Below are 20,567 nucleotides of genomic sequence, written 5' to 3'. Positions count from 1 at the left end.
TTCCAACTTGAGAGTTTAGTTGTCTGTCATATGGTGTGTATAAAAGTATATTGAATAAGAATTTTGATTGAAAGTTGATGTTTTTTTTTTTTTTTTTTTTTAGATTTAAGATCCAAAATCATTTCAACTTAAAGAATATTTTAAATTCTTGGGGAGTCACCGATCTTTTTGATCCACTCAAAGCTAACTTGAAAGGAATTTCAGGTAACCACAGTTCTTCCAAGCTTTTTGTCATTGTGTTTGTAGGAAGTTTTCTAATTCGATTAAGGGATTCTCATTATTTTTACATAACTTTCAGTGGTAATCAGCCAGAGTTTACATTATTTAAAAGAATAAAAAAGTGCTCTGCTCTACATAAGAACTTGTTGCTTCAGAAAACAGTCAAATTTGGGTTACACTTTGGGGAGGAAGGGCGTTTCTTGAAACCTCTAAGTATCATTTTCAGAGATCACCTTCAGAGTGAGTTCAATGACCATAGGACACACTACAACTCACCTTCCCCCTGCCCATTGTGACTGGGAGCATGCCAGAGACATTGGTGCAACAACACAGTTCTCGATTCTGACCTCCCGCTGTCATGCCAGGCTCACCATCACCATGTTTCTCCCTTCCTCCCTGTACCTACTCTCTCCTCTTCTAATGAGCCAACCTTGAAACTTTCCCTCATCCATCTAACTTTTCTTCAAATTACCTATGCATCTGTAACCTTGCCCTAAAATTATCTCCTTCTCAGAGTCTGTATAAAATTTCTTTGCCCATAGTAGACATGCTACTACTAATCAATAAGAGCTGTGTTTGCCTAAGATTTGACAGTGGACATACATCAAATATTAAAAGAGAGTGGAATGCCATAGCCTTCTGTTCCAGAATCCTCTCAGGAGACCGTTAGCTGAACTATTGCCAACTCCAATGACTCAGGTTCATTTCTGTTCTACATAGTAGTAAATTATCTGTAAAAAGATGACACTACCACAGGCATATCCATTAGCCTTGACATTTTCCTTGCCCAATGACCTTGAGAGTCTCTATTTTGAATGCTAGAACCTCATAGCACCTCATAGAGAGAATTTTTCTAATTCTTAACTCAGAATCAAAGCAACCACAGGGGGGAAAAAAATGGAAGTTTGGTCTACAAGGAAGTCTTGGCTTGAATTTTGAATGTGACCAGACAGACTAAGTGGAAGAGTTACTTATCACACATAACATAAGAGGAAAAATCTATTTTAGAGTATTTAAAATCCACCAACTCTCTACTCATTGCCTAAACATACAAGAGATAAGCAAAGCAATAGTCAAGTGGCTCAGTGGCTCTGACAATGCTTGGCACACAGTGGATGCCTGCTGAATATTGTTGACTTGGTTGGCTGACTCAATCAGAAATTTCCCCTGGTGACACAGACATAATTTGACCCTGCAGGGGAAGATTAGAGGGCAAGGAGAGAGCAAGGGATGGAGAACTTGAGTGCATTCTGTCTTTAATAACATGAAAAATCCAATCACTGTGTCTTCTTGAAATTCTAGAATTCAGCCATGACATCCCTGTTGTTGAAAGCAGTACCATTCTTCTTTAGATCATTGTGGTTTAGAACTTTGGGGCCATTCTTAACCTTTTCTTCTACACTAGTACATGCAGTTCACTACTATGACTTACTGATTGTTCCTTCATAGTTCTTAAATCTCTGCCTTTGTGTCCTAGAAGTATATCTTAAAATGCCATCATCCTGTGTCCTCAAACGGGACAGAGCTTAACCCACACTGTGCAGCTCCCCCAATCAATAATGACTTTCGAAGCCCTTAAGCTTGTTTGACAAGATCTAACAATCAACCTAGTTTGAAAAGAATTTTTTTGATACCTAACCTCTTTTATTATAATGCAATTAAAGTCTACTTGTATTTGTTTAAACCACTGGAAATATAGGCTTGTGGATCTGGCTAGTTAAATAATTATCGAGCAGTTGATATGTGCCAAGTATAAAGCTTGTATGCACGTTTCCTATTGATAAAACATGCCAGCCTTATGATCTTCTCCCTTAAAGTTTTGTTCCTCTAATGTAAGGGTGACAAAAAGATGGCCCAAAACCTGTTCTTATAAATAAAGTGTTATTGAAACACAGCCACTCCCATTTATTTACAAAGTATCTATGGCTGTTTTCCTGCTCCAATGGCAGAATCGAGCAGTTGCAACAGATACCGTGTCTTCTTGAAATTCCTGCTCAATGGCCAAAATATTTAATATCTGGCACTTTACAGATAAAGTATGCCAACTAAAATATTGCTTTCCAATAGCCCTTCTTTGAACATAATCAAGAGACGAGTCACTTCTGTGCCCAAGTAGGCTATTGACTTAATTCTGGAGACATGGCCAATGAATCTCTCTAGCAAATAATTCGTTCCATCATTTCTAAAATAGGGTAGTTACCACCCACCTCACATCTAACTTGTGGAAATGAAATTCTTTAACATATAGCAAAACATCAGCAGAGAGCTTACCAGAGAGTAAACGATCAGAAAATGCTGGCCTTCCTTCCTATAATTAACAAGAGGTCACCACGCAGTTTGTACTATTCATGGAAGTTCAGCCACCACTGGGGAACATTTGGCCTTTTCTTTCCAATTTAGTTCCAAAGCCCAGAATCATTTTACTCAAAGTTTCTATCCCCATTTCAAAGTCACTCGCCTCTTCGTTCACAGCACCAGATCCTTTTTTGCTGCCTGAAATACTTGTTCAACATCATTTCAAGGCTCAACTCGACCCAGGGTATAATTTTTCCCTTCAAATATCCTTGACACTACACATTATGAAGCTTTTAAGAATAATTTCAGTTTCACTTACACTAAAGATACCAGCTAGAGATGCACTTTTTGAGCAATCGATGCCATGCTTCCTAATCCAAAAAATAGTCCTTGGGCACAAACTTGAAACTTAAAAAAAACTATTTTATTCATGACTTTTATAGAGGAGTAGTTAGTTTCCAATATGCTCAGTAGAAAGTGCAAGCTCCCTATTACTATGACTTCAATGAGCAAACCACCCATAGCTGTTGGACTGTACACTGACGTTAACTTATGCCACACCCGATGGTTGCTCAGAGCTGCAATAGGTCATCGGGATGGTGAGATGTCCTTTCCAACTTCAGTCCCCATCCCATGAAAATCAACTAGCAACTATCCATAAACAAGTCACCATTGTGAAAATTCCAGCACCCAAGGATGAGGCTGAAGCACCCCTCTGAAACAGACAGAGACTGAGAAGGACTCCATTAGAAGGGTGAGAGGAACAGCTCCACTCTGACTGCATCACCACTCCCCCAGGCGGACCCAGCACTGCACCAACAGAGGGCCCCTGGGCCTATCATTTCTCCAGTGGGAAAAGAGAGCCCAAGATAAGCATCCAGCTCATCCAGAATTATAAGGTGCTTCCTGGCAGGCCCACCCAGGCCTCACATCATAGGAACCACTAGGGATCAGATAGAGATGGAGGAGGAGGAGGAGCAAGGCTTACAGCAGCAGCCCTCAGACTTTGGCAGACCATGTTCCCACTTGCAGTAGTACCTCAGCAAAAGACCCCAACCAGCAGCAATGCCAATTTGCAGAGAGAAGAGCTGCTGGCCTTGTCTGGCCAGAGAGCTTGGTTAGCACTGCTGCCTGATTTGGGTCCTTATTCAGTGAGCCATACTACCACTCCGCTGAGGCAGGAAAGCTAATTCACAACCCCACCCAACTGCTGAGCATAGTCTTAAGTCCTACCCAAGCCATGAAGTCTGGCCAGAGAACCCAGATAGCCAAGAAACCCATCCTATAGCCCTGCTTGGGCAAAGAATCAAGCCAGCAGCTCTGACCAACTGTTGAGCATAACCCCTGACCCCATATAATCAGGGAGCCGGAACAATAATACTAGGCTGCCTCGTAGCCCAGCCCACAATAACCCCAAGCCACAGAACCAGCCTACGACCCCACCCAGCAATGAAGCCCAGCCTGCAGTCCTGCCGAACTTCAGGGCACAGCCTGTGGCCCCACATAAACATAGAGCCCAACCAGTAACACTATCCCGATTTGGTTAGCATGGCCTGAGACCTCCACCTGACCAGAAATTGCAGAGCCCAGCCCATAGCAGCCCATTCATGGCATCTAAACATTGGTACCACCCTGCCAGATAAGAGCCTGCAACTTCACCCCTCCATAGATGATTGCAGGGCTAGTGGCCCAACCTGAGTATTGGGCATAGCCAGAAGTTCCGCCTAAACAAGGAGCCCAGCCAGTAGTCCCACCCAACTACAGAACTACACCAACAGCATCCTTCACAACCACAGAGCATATGTAGTGGCCTTGCCCAAATACGGACACTAGCAAGCCCAACCTGCCCAAGAATGCTACCAGCTGACTGGTGAAGGTCAAAAGCAAGACTGTAAAGTCTAGAGGAGCAGACAGCTAACTTAAATGTAGATAGATACCAATGCAAGGAATCAAAAATTATGGGGAAACAGGAAAACATGACACCACCAAAAGAAATGAATAAAGCTCCACTAACTACCCTAAAGAATAACTACCCTGGAGATCTATGAACTGTCTGGCAAAGAATTCAGAATAATCATCTTAAAGTAGTTTGGTAAATGACAAAAAAACACACAGCCAGACAACTAAACAAAATTAGGAAAACAATGCATGAACAAGATACGAAGTTCACCAAAGAAATAGAAACCATCAGAGAAAAAAACAGAAATTCTAAAGCTGAAGAAAACAATGACTACAATGAAAAATTCAAAAGGAGCTTCAACAGTAGGTTCAACCAAAGAAAGAATCAATAAAATACAGGATAAGTCATTTGAAATTATCTAATCAGAGGAGCAAAAAGAAAAGAAAGAGTGAAGAAAGCCAATGGGAGTTGGAAACACACATAAAAAAGAAACAATATACATATTATGCAAATCCCAGAAGGAGAAGAGAAAGAGTCAGGGACTGAAAGCTTATTTAAAGCAATAATGAATGAAAACTTCCCAAATTTGGGGCGAGAAATGGGCACCCAGATTCATGAGGCCCAAAGAATACAAAATAGGTTGAACCCAAAAGAGGGCTACAGTGAGGCATGTTGTAATTAAATTGTCAAGAATCAAAAACAAAGACTTTTGAAAGCAGCGAGAAGAAAAAAGTTACATACAAAGGAACCCCCATAAGACCATCAGCAAATTTTTCAATAGAAGCTCTGCAGTCTAGGAGAGAGTGGGATAATGTATTCAAAGTATTGACAAAAGAAGAAGAAGAAGAACAAATAAAAGCTGTGGGAGTTCATCAACACTGTACCTGCCTTACAAGAGAGGCTAAAGAATATTCTTCAAGTTGAAATTTTAAAATGCTGATTAACATTATAAAAACATATGAATGTGCAGAAATCACTGTTAATGGTAAACATAGTCAAAATCTAATTATCTGGTATTGTAATTGTGGTGCATAATTAATTAGAACTACTCAGCAAATGCAATAAAGTTGCAGGATCTAAAATCAACACACACATGTCAGTTGCATTTCTGTATACTAACAATAAACTATCTGTAAAAAAAAAAAAATGAAGAAAACAATCCCATATACAATTGCATCAAAAATAATGCTTAGGAATAAATTCAACCAAGGGGATGAAAGATCTCTACATTGAAAACTACAACACATTGATGAAGGAAATTGAAGAAGACACAAATAAATGGAAGGAAGAATATCCTGTCTTCATACATTGGAAGAATATTAACTCTCTATATACCAAACCAATTCTCAGATTCAATGCAGTCCCTATGAAAATCCCAATGTCATTTTTCACAGAAGTGGGAAAAAAAATCTAAACTGTGTATGGAATCACAAAAGATCCTGAATGGCCAAAGCAATCCAAGAAAAGAACAGACCTAATTTCAAAATATATTACAAAGCTATAGTAATCAAAACAGCATGGTATTGGCATTAAAAACAGACACATGGATGAATGGAACAGAACCAAGATCTTAGAAATAAACCCATGCATATACATTCAACAAATATTTGACAAGTGAACCAAGGATACTCAACGGGGAAAAGATAATCTCTTCAATTAATGGTGTTGGGAAAACTGGATATTTACATGCAAAAGAATGAAACTGGACCCCTATCTTACACCACTCACAAAAATGAAATTGAATGGATTAAAGACTTAAAGTGTCTGAAACTATAAAACTTCTAGAAGAAAACATTGAAAAAAACCTCCTTGAAATTGGTCTTCACAAGGATTTTTTGAATACAACATTAAAAGCACAAAGCAACAAGAACAAAAATAAACAAGTGGGACTATATCAAACTAAAAACTTCCTCACAGTCAAAGAAACAACTGAAAAAATGAGAAAGCCATCTATAGAATGGAAAAAAAAATATTTGCAAACCATATATCTGTTCAGGGACTAATATCCAGAATATATAAAGAACTTGTAACTCAATAGCAAATCATCATCATCATCATCATCATCATCAATTTTAAAATGAGATCTGAAATAGACACTTTTCCAAAGAAGATATTCCAATGACCAATGGGTACATGAAAAGGTGCTCAAATTCACTAATCATCAGTGAAATGCAAATCAAAAGCCACAAAATCACCTTACACCTATTAAAATGGCTATTATAAAAAAGATAGATAACAAATGCTGGCAAGGATGAGGAGAAAGGGAACCCTCGTGCACTGTCGGTGGGACTGTGAACTGGTACAGCCACTATGGGAAACAGCATGGAGATTCTTCAAAAAATATAACTACCATATGATCCAGCACTTTCACTTCTGGGTATATATCCAAAGGAAATGAAACCACTATCTTAAAGAGCTATCTGCACCTCTACATTCATAGCAGCATTATTTACAATAGCCAATGCATAGAAAAAATTCTAAGTGTCTGTTGACAGATGAATGGATAAAGCTGTAACATATATATGAAAAGAGGAAATCCTGCCATTTGCAATAACATAAAAAAAATTAAAGGCATTATGCTGAGTGAAATGAATTAGAGAGAAAAGGACGAATCCTATATAACACTTATATGCAGAATCTAAAAAAAAAAAAAAATTAAACTCATAGAAACAGAAGATAGTTGGTATTTGCCAGGGGCAGGGAAAGCAATGGGGATGGAGGAATAAGTGAAGGCTGTCAAAGGGTACGAAACTTCCAGTTATAAGTTCAGGGGATGTAATGTATAGAATGGTGACTATAGTTAACAATATAGTGTTGTATATTTGAAAATTGCTCAGGGAGTACATCTGACAAGTTAATACACAAGAATTGTAACTATGCAAGGTGACAGATGTGTCAACTAATCTTATTGTGGTAATCGTTTCACAACACATACATATATCGTTACCTTATAAAACTTGAACTTACGTAAAATTATATGTCAATTATATCTCAAGAAATCTGGGGCATAAGACAAAGAAAGGTGTGAGGAGTGGGCTAGAGAAGAATGGAGAAAGCTAACTAACACAACTAACACAGCCTCGTTTCCGAGGCCATTCCAGATTCTTTTTCATACTCTGTATGTCCTAGGCTGCATGCTATGTGACACACACTGTCTGCCTTTTACAATTAAGTGAAAAGGATGAGAAAGATAAACTAGAAGTAAATTCTGATGATACCTTTTTTAAAGCCACTAAATTTTCCAATAGTAAGTAATAATAATTTAAAGACAAATGACATGTTTATCTTGCTTTGCATGAAGCTTAGGATCAAATTCAGGAACATTCATTTACATTTTGCAATCTTGTGTTTACACATGTCATGTTATGAAGACTCTTAAGCCTTTTGAATATAACCAAGCACACACAAAGAATGGCGGTCTCACTAACAAAGCAGAAGGGCCATAGAAATAATCATCTGATGAAATTCACCCAAGACCCATTCTATCCCGCACCCTTATGATTTTACAGATACCAGCCAACATATCCTTACAAGTGAAATCAGATTAAAGAACTTTAAGGCAGCTGTTTTTATGGGGAAATGAAACACATGTACAAGTGTGAGTAGTGTCTAATAATCATTGACCCGACATTTACTACACACAACCATTGTTATACTGGTTGCACAATGTACAAAATATTTAAAATTAGTAAGACAGCTTTTGTCTCTTAGGAGCTAACAATCTGAAAAGTAAGGTTAACACATAAACATGTTAGAAGATGTTATAGAGGAAGGGTAATGAGTATGCCAAGAGGGAGAGTAAGGAAGAATCTTACTCCTTTGCTTTGAATATTGAAATGTTCTATAGGAGTGAATGGGTTTATGGTAGGCTATAGTTTCCCAAAGTCGTGTTCCCCAGAATGCTAATCTGGTAAATTTGGAGAAAGGGGCTGGTGTGGATGGTTCCATGGTTAAACGCTACACCTTATGGTCCTCCTATAGGACTCACTGCGAACATTAGCAAATCAGCAGCTCTTAGAAACCCATTACTGAAAACAAAGCATGAAACAATTCAACCTGCATGTCCCATTTTAATTAACCAAGGAACTCTTTTACAGAGTAGCACCTGTATACAGTCTTGGGAACAAATTTTGGGAAAACAAGCCATATGACCTCAATGGCACTAAGCAGTTGCTAACACTGCAGGAGAGGATGAGACCAGAGACAGGAGAATCCTTTGTGCTTAGCCTCTTTTAGGGTGATTTAATTCATTGTACATTTCAATAGCTACTTAACAAAATTAAGCACATAGGTATCTGCAATACAAGATCAAGCAAGAAGAAAAACACAAACCCATAGATGACTCCTGAATTTCCCCTCCCTCACCCTGCTCCCAAGGGTCACAACACAAATTTTTTTACATGGCACTTTGGATCAAGTTGCTGAGTTATGTCACATTCGGACATGTTTAGTGACCCAAAACACTTATGCCGACTAGTTGTTCTAAATTCTTACTTTGACCACAAATGTCAGTCTCCTGAAATTTTAACTCTTTTCAGAGATAAAATGTAAGAGATATGGATGCTAAGTCCTGATAGCCTATGGGTCTTGGCTTATGGCTATGCAAAAAAAATGGTCATTTGATTATTCCTGTACTGAGGAAGAAAAGCTATTAAAATGAAACCCATCAGTTGACATTCTCAAGAAATTGAAATCGCTAAGCCCATCTAACCAGATTCATTCATATCAAATGGTCCCATTTCTCATATTGTGCCAAGATGCCTGGACTGTAACATAAAAACATTTACTATACTTTCACTAATAAAGGATTTCATAGTGAACCTCTGCTCATTTCATTAACAATTATTTAAAATGTTCAGATACCATACAAGATAGTAATGAAGCTAGATTAGTAAAACCTTCTTATGGCCATCCAAGAACCATTCTTTATCCATAATATTATAGAAAAATATTTTTTGAAAAAGCTACAGAAAAAGAATAACTACTAGAATAATCAGATTCTTTACTGGTTTTAGGATAAGTAAGTGATGCCAGATGAGTGCTTCCATTGATTTTTCACTTTCTCTGGCCCCTGTACACCTGACTGATGCTAGAAAACAACTGTTCCTTAGAGAGAATTAGGCCAAATTTACAAGACGGGTGAAATATTGCATATTCTATACTGTGAGCTGGTTTTATTCTCTCATGACATTCATTTGCCACCTCCTTGTAAATGTATGAAAAATGCAAAACAATTTAAGTATTAGTTTAAAATAAAACTTTCTTAAAACACATGTATGCCAAAATGAGTAAGACTCACACCTCCAGTTCCTTTTCAGTGGCACACTAGAGTTGACTAGAATACTTCTCAAAAGGTGGTAGTTTATGTGGAGGGATGCAGGGCAATGAGCACTGCAGTCGGAAAACCTGCATCTGCCCAGCTCTTATCAAGTGTGTGACCTCAGATGACTTAACGGCACTCTAAAATGAAAAGGTTGAATGGAATTTCTGAAGTTTCTTCTAGTTCTGAAGATTAACTTTTATTCTTTATTGTGTCATCAAGTACCATTTCATGGTAGAGAGTTGTTTAAAAATGATTAAGAGTTAAATTACAAAATTCTATCAGTTCCCCTAACTTATCACTCATATTCCTAGTTGCTAGGCTTTACATTTACAACCATTGGCATAAAACTGTTATAGTTCTAATTTCTCATTTTCTTGGCAGATTCTAGCCCATGAGGCCAGCTAACTGCATAGCTGATACACCTCAGTATACACAATGCAGTCCTACATTAGACATATTTTCGGTACACTGAATTGTGCTTTTTAAAGCCTATTGTACAAAAGTGTGACTTTGTTATTTAAAAGTGGCTCTTAAAATGCAGTCTAAGAAGGCATTCAAGGGAAATCATCTTGGCTTGTTTAAAATACAGATTCCTGGGCTCTAGAATCTGCATTTTAATACATACACTGGTGATTCTTATACCACCAATTTCAGAAATACTAGCTGAAAGCTGTAAATATTAACTAGAAATGTTTTTTAAAAATAACTAAAAAAAAAATGGGGCACAGTTCTGAATGTTAATTGGGGGTTTTTAGATAATTTGTCAAATTTTAGATTGTGAAAGTTGTATAAAATATTGGTTATTTTCCAAACAAATCTATCCCTAGCTAAACAGTAGGCAGCATGAGACTGAAACTAAGTACAGCACTTTCTTTAAAAATGTACTCAAATCCTCAAACTAAATGCATCAAAAATGCAATAAGCAATTCAAATTTTTATTTCTTGGGGTTAGGCCAAGACGACTTTTATGTTTCCGAAGCAATCCACAAAGCCAAGATTGAGGTTTCGGAGGAAGGCACCAGGGCATCTGCAGCCACAGGTATGCTCATAAGGAAAAGTCAGCAATACCTGGTCACACTGCTGCCCATTATTTACCTTCATTACATTTATCCAGTTCAATCTTCATATCTCTAAAACTTCCCACTGAAAAGCCCATGTCCCAATGTGGGAGGGCAGTTTCAAAGAAAGCAATGTTAACAGAGAGCAAAGTTTTTGACAAATGATGGGAAAAAAAAGAGATATCCATTTTGAAAAAGATGTGTACCATTATCCCCATAAACAAGGAATAGAGCCATTCTGAAAATTACCTTCAGTAAGAAATTTATTCCATGAAACATTTAAAAAATAAGATACAGGGTTCACTAAGTGGTACCTTTTTAATTTCCCCATTTACCCCATCATAACTCTAAATATCAATAGGATGCTTTATTTCTTCAAAAATCAAAGGATATAACTGATTTCATATCCAATTTTAATGACTTTCCTCAAATGAATAGAAAGCGCAATGGAATTCTTCTATTATCTTTCCTGCAGCTCTTTTGTTACTGAAAAGGTCTCGGAGTCCTTTTTTTAAAGCTGATCGGCCATTCATCTTCTTCCTGAGAGAACCTAACACAGGTATTACAGTATTTTTGATAGAGTTCAGTTAAATTAAGTATTTATTAGCATCTCTTTAGCAACAAGGCCCCATTTGTCCACTGTAGCCTAAATCAAGCATTCCCTCTAGGCAATGCTAGTTTCTATGGTGCTTCAGAAGCTTCCCAGTTGCTATGTCATAGATCCTGAGAAAAGGGAATATTTCATAACTACAAAGGAAACTAATATCCTCCTCCACGGGTTTTCTTTTCACACCTCTCTCTCTGGTCATATGTAGATGTAGATTTTTTAAATTCAGGCTTCCACTTCTGGGGAGACTTAGAAAAATCATATAAGTAAAATAAATAATAAATTCCGACTTTTTCAAGTTGTTCCTAGCTTTCTGGTCATTGCAGGAAAAACGATATTTCCTTCAGGCTACTAGAATAAGTAGTCCTCGGACTCTCAGCAACCCTAACATTTTAGTGAATGCAACTGGATTTCTGTAGTTTTCCTGTTGATCTTCTCAAGCTTGCTGAAATTACAAAAAAAATAAAAATAAATAAAAAAAGTTTACCCTTGTAATTTTAATTCTCACTATAAAACTTCATCTCAATCTCTCCCAAAACAGTATGGTGCAGGAAAAGCCTTAGCACATCAGAAGCAGAAGTCCTTTAGCATCAACAACATTGAACAAAGTATTCAAATTATTCCTCTTACTGTTCTCCCTCCCCACTTTGACAGTCTTTTTATCAGCCTAAGAGGGAAAAGAGATTCTCAGTAAAGAGTTGTTGGCAAGTCTAAACAATGTGTTAAAAGAAATAGGATGGAACAAGACTAACAAAATCAAGCAAAAGTGGATCTACTTTAACTAAACATCAGGCATTATTTTTATTTATGGAGAGAAAAAAGTCAAGTTAGAATAATGAAAATTACGCATAGGCTTTACACAAATTGTTAAGGAAATACTGTCAACATCATTTTATCTGAGAATCATTTGCATACTGCTGTAACTTGTGCTAGAAATCAAAGAAACACTTTTGTGACAAAAAAGGATGAAAATAATCACTAGGAAATAATCTACTTAAGGATTATTTGGGGAGAAAAAGTCCATCGACAGAATATATCCTGCTAGTATTTTACCATGATCATCCCAATTCCATATATTAGATGAAAACGTCAAATATCACTCAGAATAGGCAATGGAGAGCCCTCTCTTAGGATAAATGTGAAAAAAATGAAAGATAAAAAAAATGACAGGTTCGACTCCCTTAAGAAAGAGGCAGGACTAAATTTGAACAGAAAGATCACTGTCAAAAGCTGATAGCCAATAAAGGTTGATAAGAGTTTTTAAAAGAATAATTTCTCTTGGAATTCAACTGCATAAAAATAAAATAAAATCTTTGTAGGAAGGGACACACCACTATTCCAGTGACATGAGTTTGTAGAAATACCTTAGTAAACAGAGAATGAAAACATAAGGCTAATCCAAAACCAGTTCCATAATCCGCCGCACATCTAAATATAGTCCCTGTGAATTTATTTACCTCTCTTTCTGAGAGGTACTTGCCCACATCACAAGGTGAAGTGGCCATTCCTCTGGTGACGGGTATTGAAGAGATTAAAAATAAGTCTCAACCTTCAGTACATCAAATTGAACAATCTTACTAATAAGGGTAAATGACTCAATCGACAAATGGGACACACGAGACTATTAAGAAAAACAACCTCAACCACTGGAAAATACCATTTGTCTAGCCTAAGGTCATCCAGTGATCTAAAGGGCCCAGAAGACCTGATATTCCCTTCAGATATACACCCCTCCCTTTTGCTTGCAAGAATTATACAGTATTTTACTAACAGAATATGCCCAGTTCCTTAAAATGTAGAAAACCTTTTAGAGATGGGCTATTAAGTTTGAGTTTCAATGAGTTTCAAACCTTGCGACTAAGTTTTAGCTTGAGGGTGTAGAACACAGTGGCAGAGAGATTAAGGACAAAATGAGACTGAACTAGCTGCTTCTTCCTAATTCCCATTAGGGTTCATCCCAAAAAATGGTTTAAAGGCCAAGGGGCTAAAGGATTATTATTTCATGAGCGATCTGTGAAATGGGAATAAGAATTTTCTGATAAGCTGCTAAATATTAGAATAAACTAAATCCCTTTCCTAAATATTCTTGGTAAGCATGAACTTTTATCTGAATGACTTGTAATCCCTTCCATTAATTTCAATCTAAATATATGTAATTTAAGACCAGATATATTCTGGATTTTGTGTAGCTCTTGCTGAATTAGCAATGTCCCCTTAACAATTTCATCTATTAAATGATATCCTGCTTTACTTGAAGGTATTTTGTAGAGGTAAAAAAGGTTTAAGGAATTGCATATGAAAATACTATGTAACATTATATATGCTTCTTTTTCTTGACAGGGTTTGTCTTCAGTATTGGAAGAGTTTCAAATCCCCTAGATTAAAATCAACAGATCTCAAACATGTTCTCCACTTTCATCTATGCTTTTCTTCATAAAAAGTTACAATTTTATTTTGCTATACCCTTGAAATTTAAAAAAATGTTCTGCTAAAGTGTAAAAAGATAAGGGTATGTGATTTTCAAATGTTATGAACCTAAAAATATTTCAATTTTACTATAATTTTATAAATTTATTTCACCCTCCTAATCTAAATGCATTTTAACCTTTTTCTACTGGTTACCCCAAAAGCACTACAAGGCACAGCAGTGATCCATGAATGGTAAATGAGTCAGGTAATAGGGTCATGTCCTCAGTAAGGACACATGAGGCCATTTTACTGATGATGGGCAATGAATAATGTTGGTTTTTCCTTATCCTGGGTAATTAGGGGGAATGGAAAATGAGTAAAGTCATCTTAAATGCGTTTCCTTTCCATTTAGCTTCTAAATAAAATGGAGAGTTCAAGTGTGAGAACAACAGAGCAAAACAAAGAGATCCCTTTTTATCCTCCCATTTGTTACGGGGCTTTTGTAATCATGGCATCAAGTTGCTGAAGACTAGACAGAGTATGTGAGAGACTTCATACTTAAAACTCCCTAACAGTTCAACTTAGAGCCATCCACAATCCTAGTGATAAAAGAAAAGGGATTGAAGGGAAAAAAGGAAACCAATGATGTCCAAAGGAGTCTGCTTTTTAAACAGCTTTTAAAGTGTCTGCCTATCTGCCACAGATACTGTCATTTCCATTATCTAGGCAGAAATGGGAGTACATTGGTGTGGCCAACAATAACTAAGAACATATAGTAGAAAGACAATGCAGATTATGTACCATGTGATTACAGTTAGGTTTAACAAATATGAACTTCAAGTGGTATATTTTTCCAATGCTAAAAAGCAAGGCTTTTAAAATTCCATTATCTTAAGATGGTTTTAAATGAGTACTTTAAATGTGATTATTTCCTAAACCACACAAGAGTAAAATAGAGCATTTATTGATGGAATAACAAAAGTGCTTTTCTTAAATATTCTTCAAAATACATTTGTACAACTTACAATAATATATCCAAAATAACTGTATATACAAAACATTACCTAGTTTTAATGTATGTGCTTTTTTCCCCAAAAATTACAAAGTAACTTCTCTTTTTTATTTTTTTGGCAAAGTTCAACCTTAACAGAGGTGACAATTTTAAAGGTTGGTTTAAGAAAATAGAACCTGAGGGAAATTGACACGCAAGAGTCAATGACAAGCAAGAGATTTGGAGGAATATTTTTAGTTTGTTAAATAAAAATGTTTTTTTTAGAGTGATACTTTTCACATTACAAAAATAAACCAAAATGAAGAAAAGGTCACTGTAAAATGATGGGAAAAGGATCTGTCGACTTGCTCTTAGTATTTCAAATAGCCAACAATGCATGTCAAAAAGGAATGCAAGATCACAACAGTCTTGCATTTACTTTGTATTTGGAGAAGATATAGTGAAATAAGTGGCCACATTCTGTTTTCTTTTAATTGCTATTAATATGGTTGATCTGATTGGCTCTTCGATGAATTTCATCCAAGAAGTTCTCCAGTTGTTCTATTAGCATTCGTTTTTTAAACCTGTATAAAAAAATAATAGCACTCTCAATTTCTTTTTAATGTATAAAGTTATATATCATTATAATTTTTTTTTTTTTAAGAGAGAAACTGCCTTGGAAGATTTTTCAAAGTGAAATGAAAATTAAAATTCAACAACTTTATGATATATAAAATCTGCTGGAAGATTAGCAAATAATTTTATCAGTACAGTATTATAGTTTGTTCCTAAAACAAATAACCTAGACCTAAGTACAATGGGAAAGAGGTTATTCCTTCCGCAATCAAAAAGAAAAAAGAAAAAAAGGGAAAAGAAAAACACCTCATGTATACAAGGATTAAAATATTCCAGCAAAATTAGGGCTCCCAAAGAAATGATTCCAATAACTTCTTCTTATGCTCTTTGAAAGTTAAATGTTGAAAGGAATATGAACAAAGTATGAATATAATCCCCCAGTAAATGGGAGAAGAAATGAAAATTAGTAGTACTTAAAAAACCACGGTGTTCTGCCATTATAATTTGAAAGCTGGCAAATCAAGGATAATTATCGACATCTTGAGGAGAGAATATAACAAACAGTTAAAGTTTAAGCCGTAATTTAAAAAATTTTCCAGTAATAAGTACACTAAAATTGCATTTTTCTACATAAGTATTAATACTGGTGATACTTTTTAGAATATCCCCAAACACTGCCCAATCAATACCCACTTCCTTTCTATTTGTAAACTAATGAATAGCCGCAATAAAATATACAACTCTCTAAAAGGTGGCAAAGTAACAGGCACCAGAAATATAACTAAATCCATGGAGTTTGAGCTGACAGAATGTTACATAAAGAGCAGAAAAGGTTAAATACTCAAAACAAATAATATGAAAAGTTATGTCCTTATCTTGCATGTTCTAAGTGACCTATATATACTCTAGCCACTCACGAAAAAAAAAAAAGAGAGAGAGAGAGAGAACTGCTCTAAAACAACCTCTAAATGTAGCATAGAAGAAATTGGGAGACCAATTAAAGAATGGTTCTATTTGGAAGGACGGATAAGATAAACCCTAAGTCTTCTTACAATACTAAGTCTTAAAGAAAAAAATTAAAAATGCTTTTCTGTACTCACTAAACTCATACAACTATGCTTTTCAGTTAACTGCACTATGTAGTTACCATTTATAATCTTGATCCACATTCCTCATACAAAAGTACATAATCCCGGGCTACTGAAGCAATCAGAATAAGGCCCATTTGTCTGACTCTGGTCCCCTTAACTACATGTTTTCCCACATACAAACTGCATTAAAATACTGTCTTTAAGGTTATTTCTAATTGCTGATTAATATTAACCATAGTCCAAATATAAAAAGGAGAAAAATTAAAGACTATAAAATATAAAGGAGACCAAAAAAGCCACAGAGCAGAATGAGAATTATGCAAGTATCTGTAATTTATAGGGAGGAAAGGTTCATAATTTCTAAAGAATTTGTATATGGTTTCTTTTTAAATGAACTTAAAAATGAACTAAAAAAAGACAAAAGTACATATATGAATGTGTCATATATATGCATAGCAATACAAGTACAAAATAGATACTGTTAAAACAATACTGACTATAATATTCGATAGATTATTTACCTTGATGCTTCTTTAATGACATTTTGTAAAAATATTAGTCTTGTTTGTAAACTGCCTTGCACATGCTTCAGTAAAGTGAAGATTCTTTCATATTCTTAAAACAAGAGAAGCAAAAAAAAAAAAAAAAATTAAGTGGCTTTCCTTTGCACTCTTATTCAATATTTTTCTATTGCAGTTTATTACATCAAAATATACTAAGACAAAAACAAAAATATTTTACATAAAATTTTTACTGCTCACTAAAGATTTTATTATACATATATTTCATCATGTATCAAAAAAGATAAAATAATTTGTCAAACACTGCTTTTTTTGGTAAAAGTTCCCATTAAGGTATCAAAGATTGAAGTATGAATAAGTAGCATTTTGGTAGTGTCACTTAAAAGTAAGAAGCAAGTTGCCTTTACAAAAAGCCATCCTTATAATTTAAATTCTAAAGTACAGCTAACATAGCGAGACAGAGGTTGGGGGTACATGTAGGAAAAAAATAAAATAGATTGAGTGCTACTTCGGTTTCTGGTTTTCACAAAACACTCTGCCACGAACTATAAGATTCTGAATGGCAAGGACTGAGTCTTATCCACTTTTGGACCACCCATGGGTCACTGTATCACAGCAAGTCATCTGCCAGCACCTTCTAAATGAATGCCAATAATACTGAAATTTTATCCCACAATGTTCTTTTGTATTCATATAAATAGATAGCTTTCATAACTTCAGTTTTTTAACCTAAACATATCCCTACTCACCATCACAATTTAAATCTTAAACACAGGGGCAGGCACTATGCAACAAACTTTACAAACATGAAGTTGTTTAACATTCACATCTTTTGGTGTTTAAAATTCCAGTTGCTAGTTAAAAGAATATTCTAGACCAGTGCTCACCAGTCCGTGGCCTGTTAAGAACTGGGCCACCCAGCAGGAGGTGAGCAGAGGGCCTAAGAGCGAGGCTTCATCTCTATTTGCAGCTACTCCCCAGCACTAGCATCACTGCCTCAGCTCCACCTCAGATCATCAGGCATTAGATTCCCATAGGAGCCCTAGTTCCTGATGCCATAAAGGTTGGGGACCGCTGCGCTCTAGGCTATGGGTTCCCATCATGGTAGGAACTACGTGTAATTTATCTCTGTGCTTCCTGTGCTCTCAGTCCCCTCTACTTACCATACTCAGTCCAGTACTTTGGATTTAGCAGATATTCAGTTAAGTGTTTGTCAGCTAAATAATCAAACCTTATATAGCTTACATATCATGCAAGATTGATTTAGAATCAGATGTGTCCTTTAATTTAACTTTTTTTCTATTGAGCACACACAGAAATCAAATCTGAGGATTATCTCTAATTATACATACTTCTTCCTGGCTTTCGGATCTCTTTCATTATTTGTGCTTTTAGTTCAGTGTTGACTTCTTCATGGCTTCTGCAATGCATCAATTTCTTTCCTTTGTTAAGTGAAGATGCTGGTAGATTCTCTTCAGGACACTGTACTTTATCTCTTGGCTCCTCATGATTTTCTAAAAATCCACCAACAGCAAGGTCATTAGTTCCTAAATGGTCATGACCAAGAGCCTCTGCATGATTGGTCGGTCGTTCTAGTAAATTGGCCGGAGAAGATGTCAAAAATTCAGTATCCAGAGCATTTGGTGTAATATCTGATGAAAGTTGGTCAGCAACATGATTTTCAACCACATCATCTATTGTCGAATCATTACTGGCTTCTGAAACTGAAAACAAAGATAAGGGGAAAAAATGATGAGAGAATTTCAAAGCACACAGTAAAGAAAGCTACAAAGAAACATCATTATAGCAAATCACAACTGACCTTGACTGATGCAAATTAATAAATAATATGATATAGTTCCTAAGCTTTGCCAAAAATATTGTGAATTCAACATCAAACATTCACTATATTTACAAAATCTATACAATTTCTGCCCTTGGGTCCGCGGGATGGGGGGCAACTTCAATCAGCTTATAGTTCTCTGTTTTATTCTACGGCATATTGAACAAGTAGGGTTTTACTGCTTTAGGGAAATATATCTGATCAAGATTACTGTAATTATCCTTCTTTAGACCTAGATCATTCCAACCTACCTGTCTTATCCATCTATTATCATATAGAGGCAAAAATAAACACAGGGACTTTAAACTATTCAATGTTCTCCAGGTAACCTACCACCAAACAGGTTATTTCACAGTACACCCTTTTCTTATATTCGTCCACCCAGTCTTCATTACTTTAGCAATGCAGAACCTGGTGCCCACTTCAGCTCTTTAGACAACTGGACAAAAACTTGCCACCTTGCCACTTAACATTAGATTACTATACTTGCTGCCCACAGAAAGCAGCTGATTCTAAGTTCCCTGACTACTCACCTAACCTCCAGGACACCAAGCTGAATTCATCTCTACCTCCCTCACTTACTGTCCAAAATGTAAACTCATCCCCACAAAAATCCATCCAACTCTGACTCCTTCTTAAATTATATTCCATGATATGCAAACTTTACTAATATCTTCTACAACTCCTTTGTTAACTTTGCAGCTTTGCTGCAAAGAAACGGCTCTCCTTTTCAGACCTGATGTAGAAACTGCTTTCTCTCAAACACTCTCCATGGATGTAGAATCACTAATCCCTTCACATCCCAGTACTACCTCGAAGTCCTTTTTCCATGAACTCTTATTAAAAAACCAAACCAAACCAAAAAAAACGCTCTTGCACTTTTGAGGGTCAACTATGTCACTCTACTCATCCTCTCACTTCTCATTACTATCTTTCTTGATCTCCAGGCACAGCTCTGCAGCGATGGATGTCTCTGCCACCTGGTTCAGACGTTCTCCTACCCCCATGTCACTCAAGACATCATTCTAGGTCCTTACTACTCAAAATGTGGTCTGCAGACAAGTAGCATGAGCACCACCTGAGAGCTTGCGAGACATGACCATCAAAAGCCCCACCCCAACTAAATGAATTAGAGTCTAGTTTAACTAAACCCCCAGGTGATCCACATGATTCACATCAAAGTTTGAGAAGAGCTGCAGTGCACGACTTCAGTGTCTAAGCAGATAGGCTGGCAAGAACCTGGCCTCCCAATGCCTCGTTTCTCCTCTCTGAAGATCTTTTCTACCTACACAGTTGCCTCTCAAGTCAAACACAAATCCAGCTATAGAGAAGCTTAGCCGTTACCTTTGCAGTACCTCCTACTACTGCTCTTTAGCTCCGCCAGACTTGACTCCAGCGATTCTTTCGCTTTTTCCTTCCTATTAATTAGATACCTTCTATATATTCATTTTATCTATCAATTTATATCCCGTAACATACCACATTTTACCAATGTCCTAAATTCTCTCATGTTAGTGCTCTCCCATGACACTGGTAGGACATAGTTGACCCTCAGTCACATCTGATGACTCTGTATCTACCTGCTTGCTCCAGACCTGCATCTGGAGTGAGCGCTGCCGGAGAAATGTGACCCAGGTCTGCAGAGAGGGCACAATTACTGTCTGTACCTGGATCTCGGAACTGCCTAGCAATCTTTTATCCCTCTTCCACAAAAGATAACTCAAATCTTCCCCA

The 20,567-nt window shown here is 36.5% G+C and overlaps 2 protein-coding genes across 3 annotated transcripts in view; one reads left to right on the top strand and one right to left on the bottom strand.

Moving 5' to 3' along the window:
- Window positions 1–13,786, top strand: part of SERPINE3 (serpin family E member 3) — a 29,916-nt gene extending 16,130 nt beyond the window's left edge. The window contains exons 7-10 of the mRNA XM_036228528.1: window positions 104–204; window positions 10,690–10,776; window positions 11,271–11,354; window positions 13,743–13,786. Coding sequence (XP_036084421.1) covers window positions 104–204; window positions 10,690–10,776; window positions 11,271–11,354; window positions 13,743–13,786 — 316 coding nt within the window. The remainder of the gene's footprint in view (window positions 1–103; window positions 205–10,689; window positions 10,777–11,270; window positions 11,355–13,742) is intronic.
- Window positions 12,179–20,567, bottom strand: part of INTS6 (integrator complex subunit 6) — an 82,375-nt gene continuing 73,986 nt past the window's right edge. Inside the window, exons 16-18 of one of the 2 annotated variants that reach the window (XM_016143075.2) lie at window positions 18,343–18,714; window positions 16,991–17,084; window positions 12,179–15,386 (exon numbers count right to left, since the gene is read on the bottom strand). In XM_016143075.2, the coding sequence (XP_015998561.1) occupies window positions 15,293–15,386; window positions 16,991–17,084; window positions 18,343–18,714 (560 nt within the window). In that variant the 3' untranslated portion in view covers window positions 12,179–15,292. The remainder of the gene's footprint in view (window positions 15,387–16,990; window positions 17,085–18,342; window positions 18,715–20,567) is intronic. The other variant, XM_016143076.2, reaches the window with a different exon arrangement.

Source organism: Rousettus aegyptiacus, unplaced genomic scaffold, assembly GCF_014176215.1.
Source record: "Rousettus aegyptiacus isolate mRouAeg1 unplaced genomic scaffold, mRouAeg1.p scaffold_m13_p_11, whole genome shotgun sequence".
In the NCBI taxonomy this organism is placed as follows: domain Eukaryota; kingdom Metazoa; phylum Chordata; class Mammalia; order Chiroptera; family Pteropodidae; genus Rousettus; species Rousettus aegyptiacus.
The sequence above is the reverse complement of the archived record's forward strand: the minus strand, read 5'-3'. Positions and strand labels throughout refer to the sequence as shown.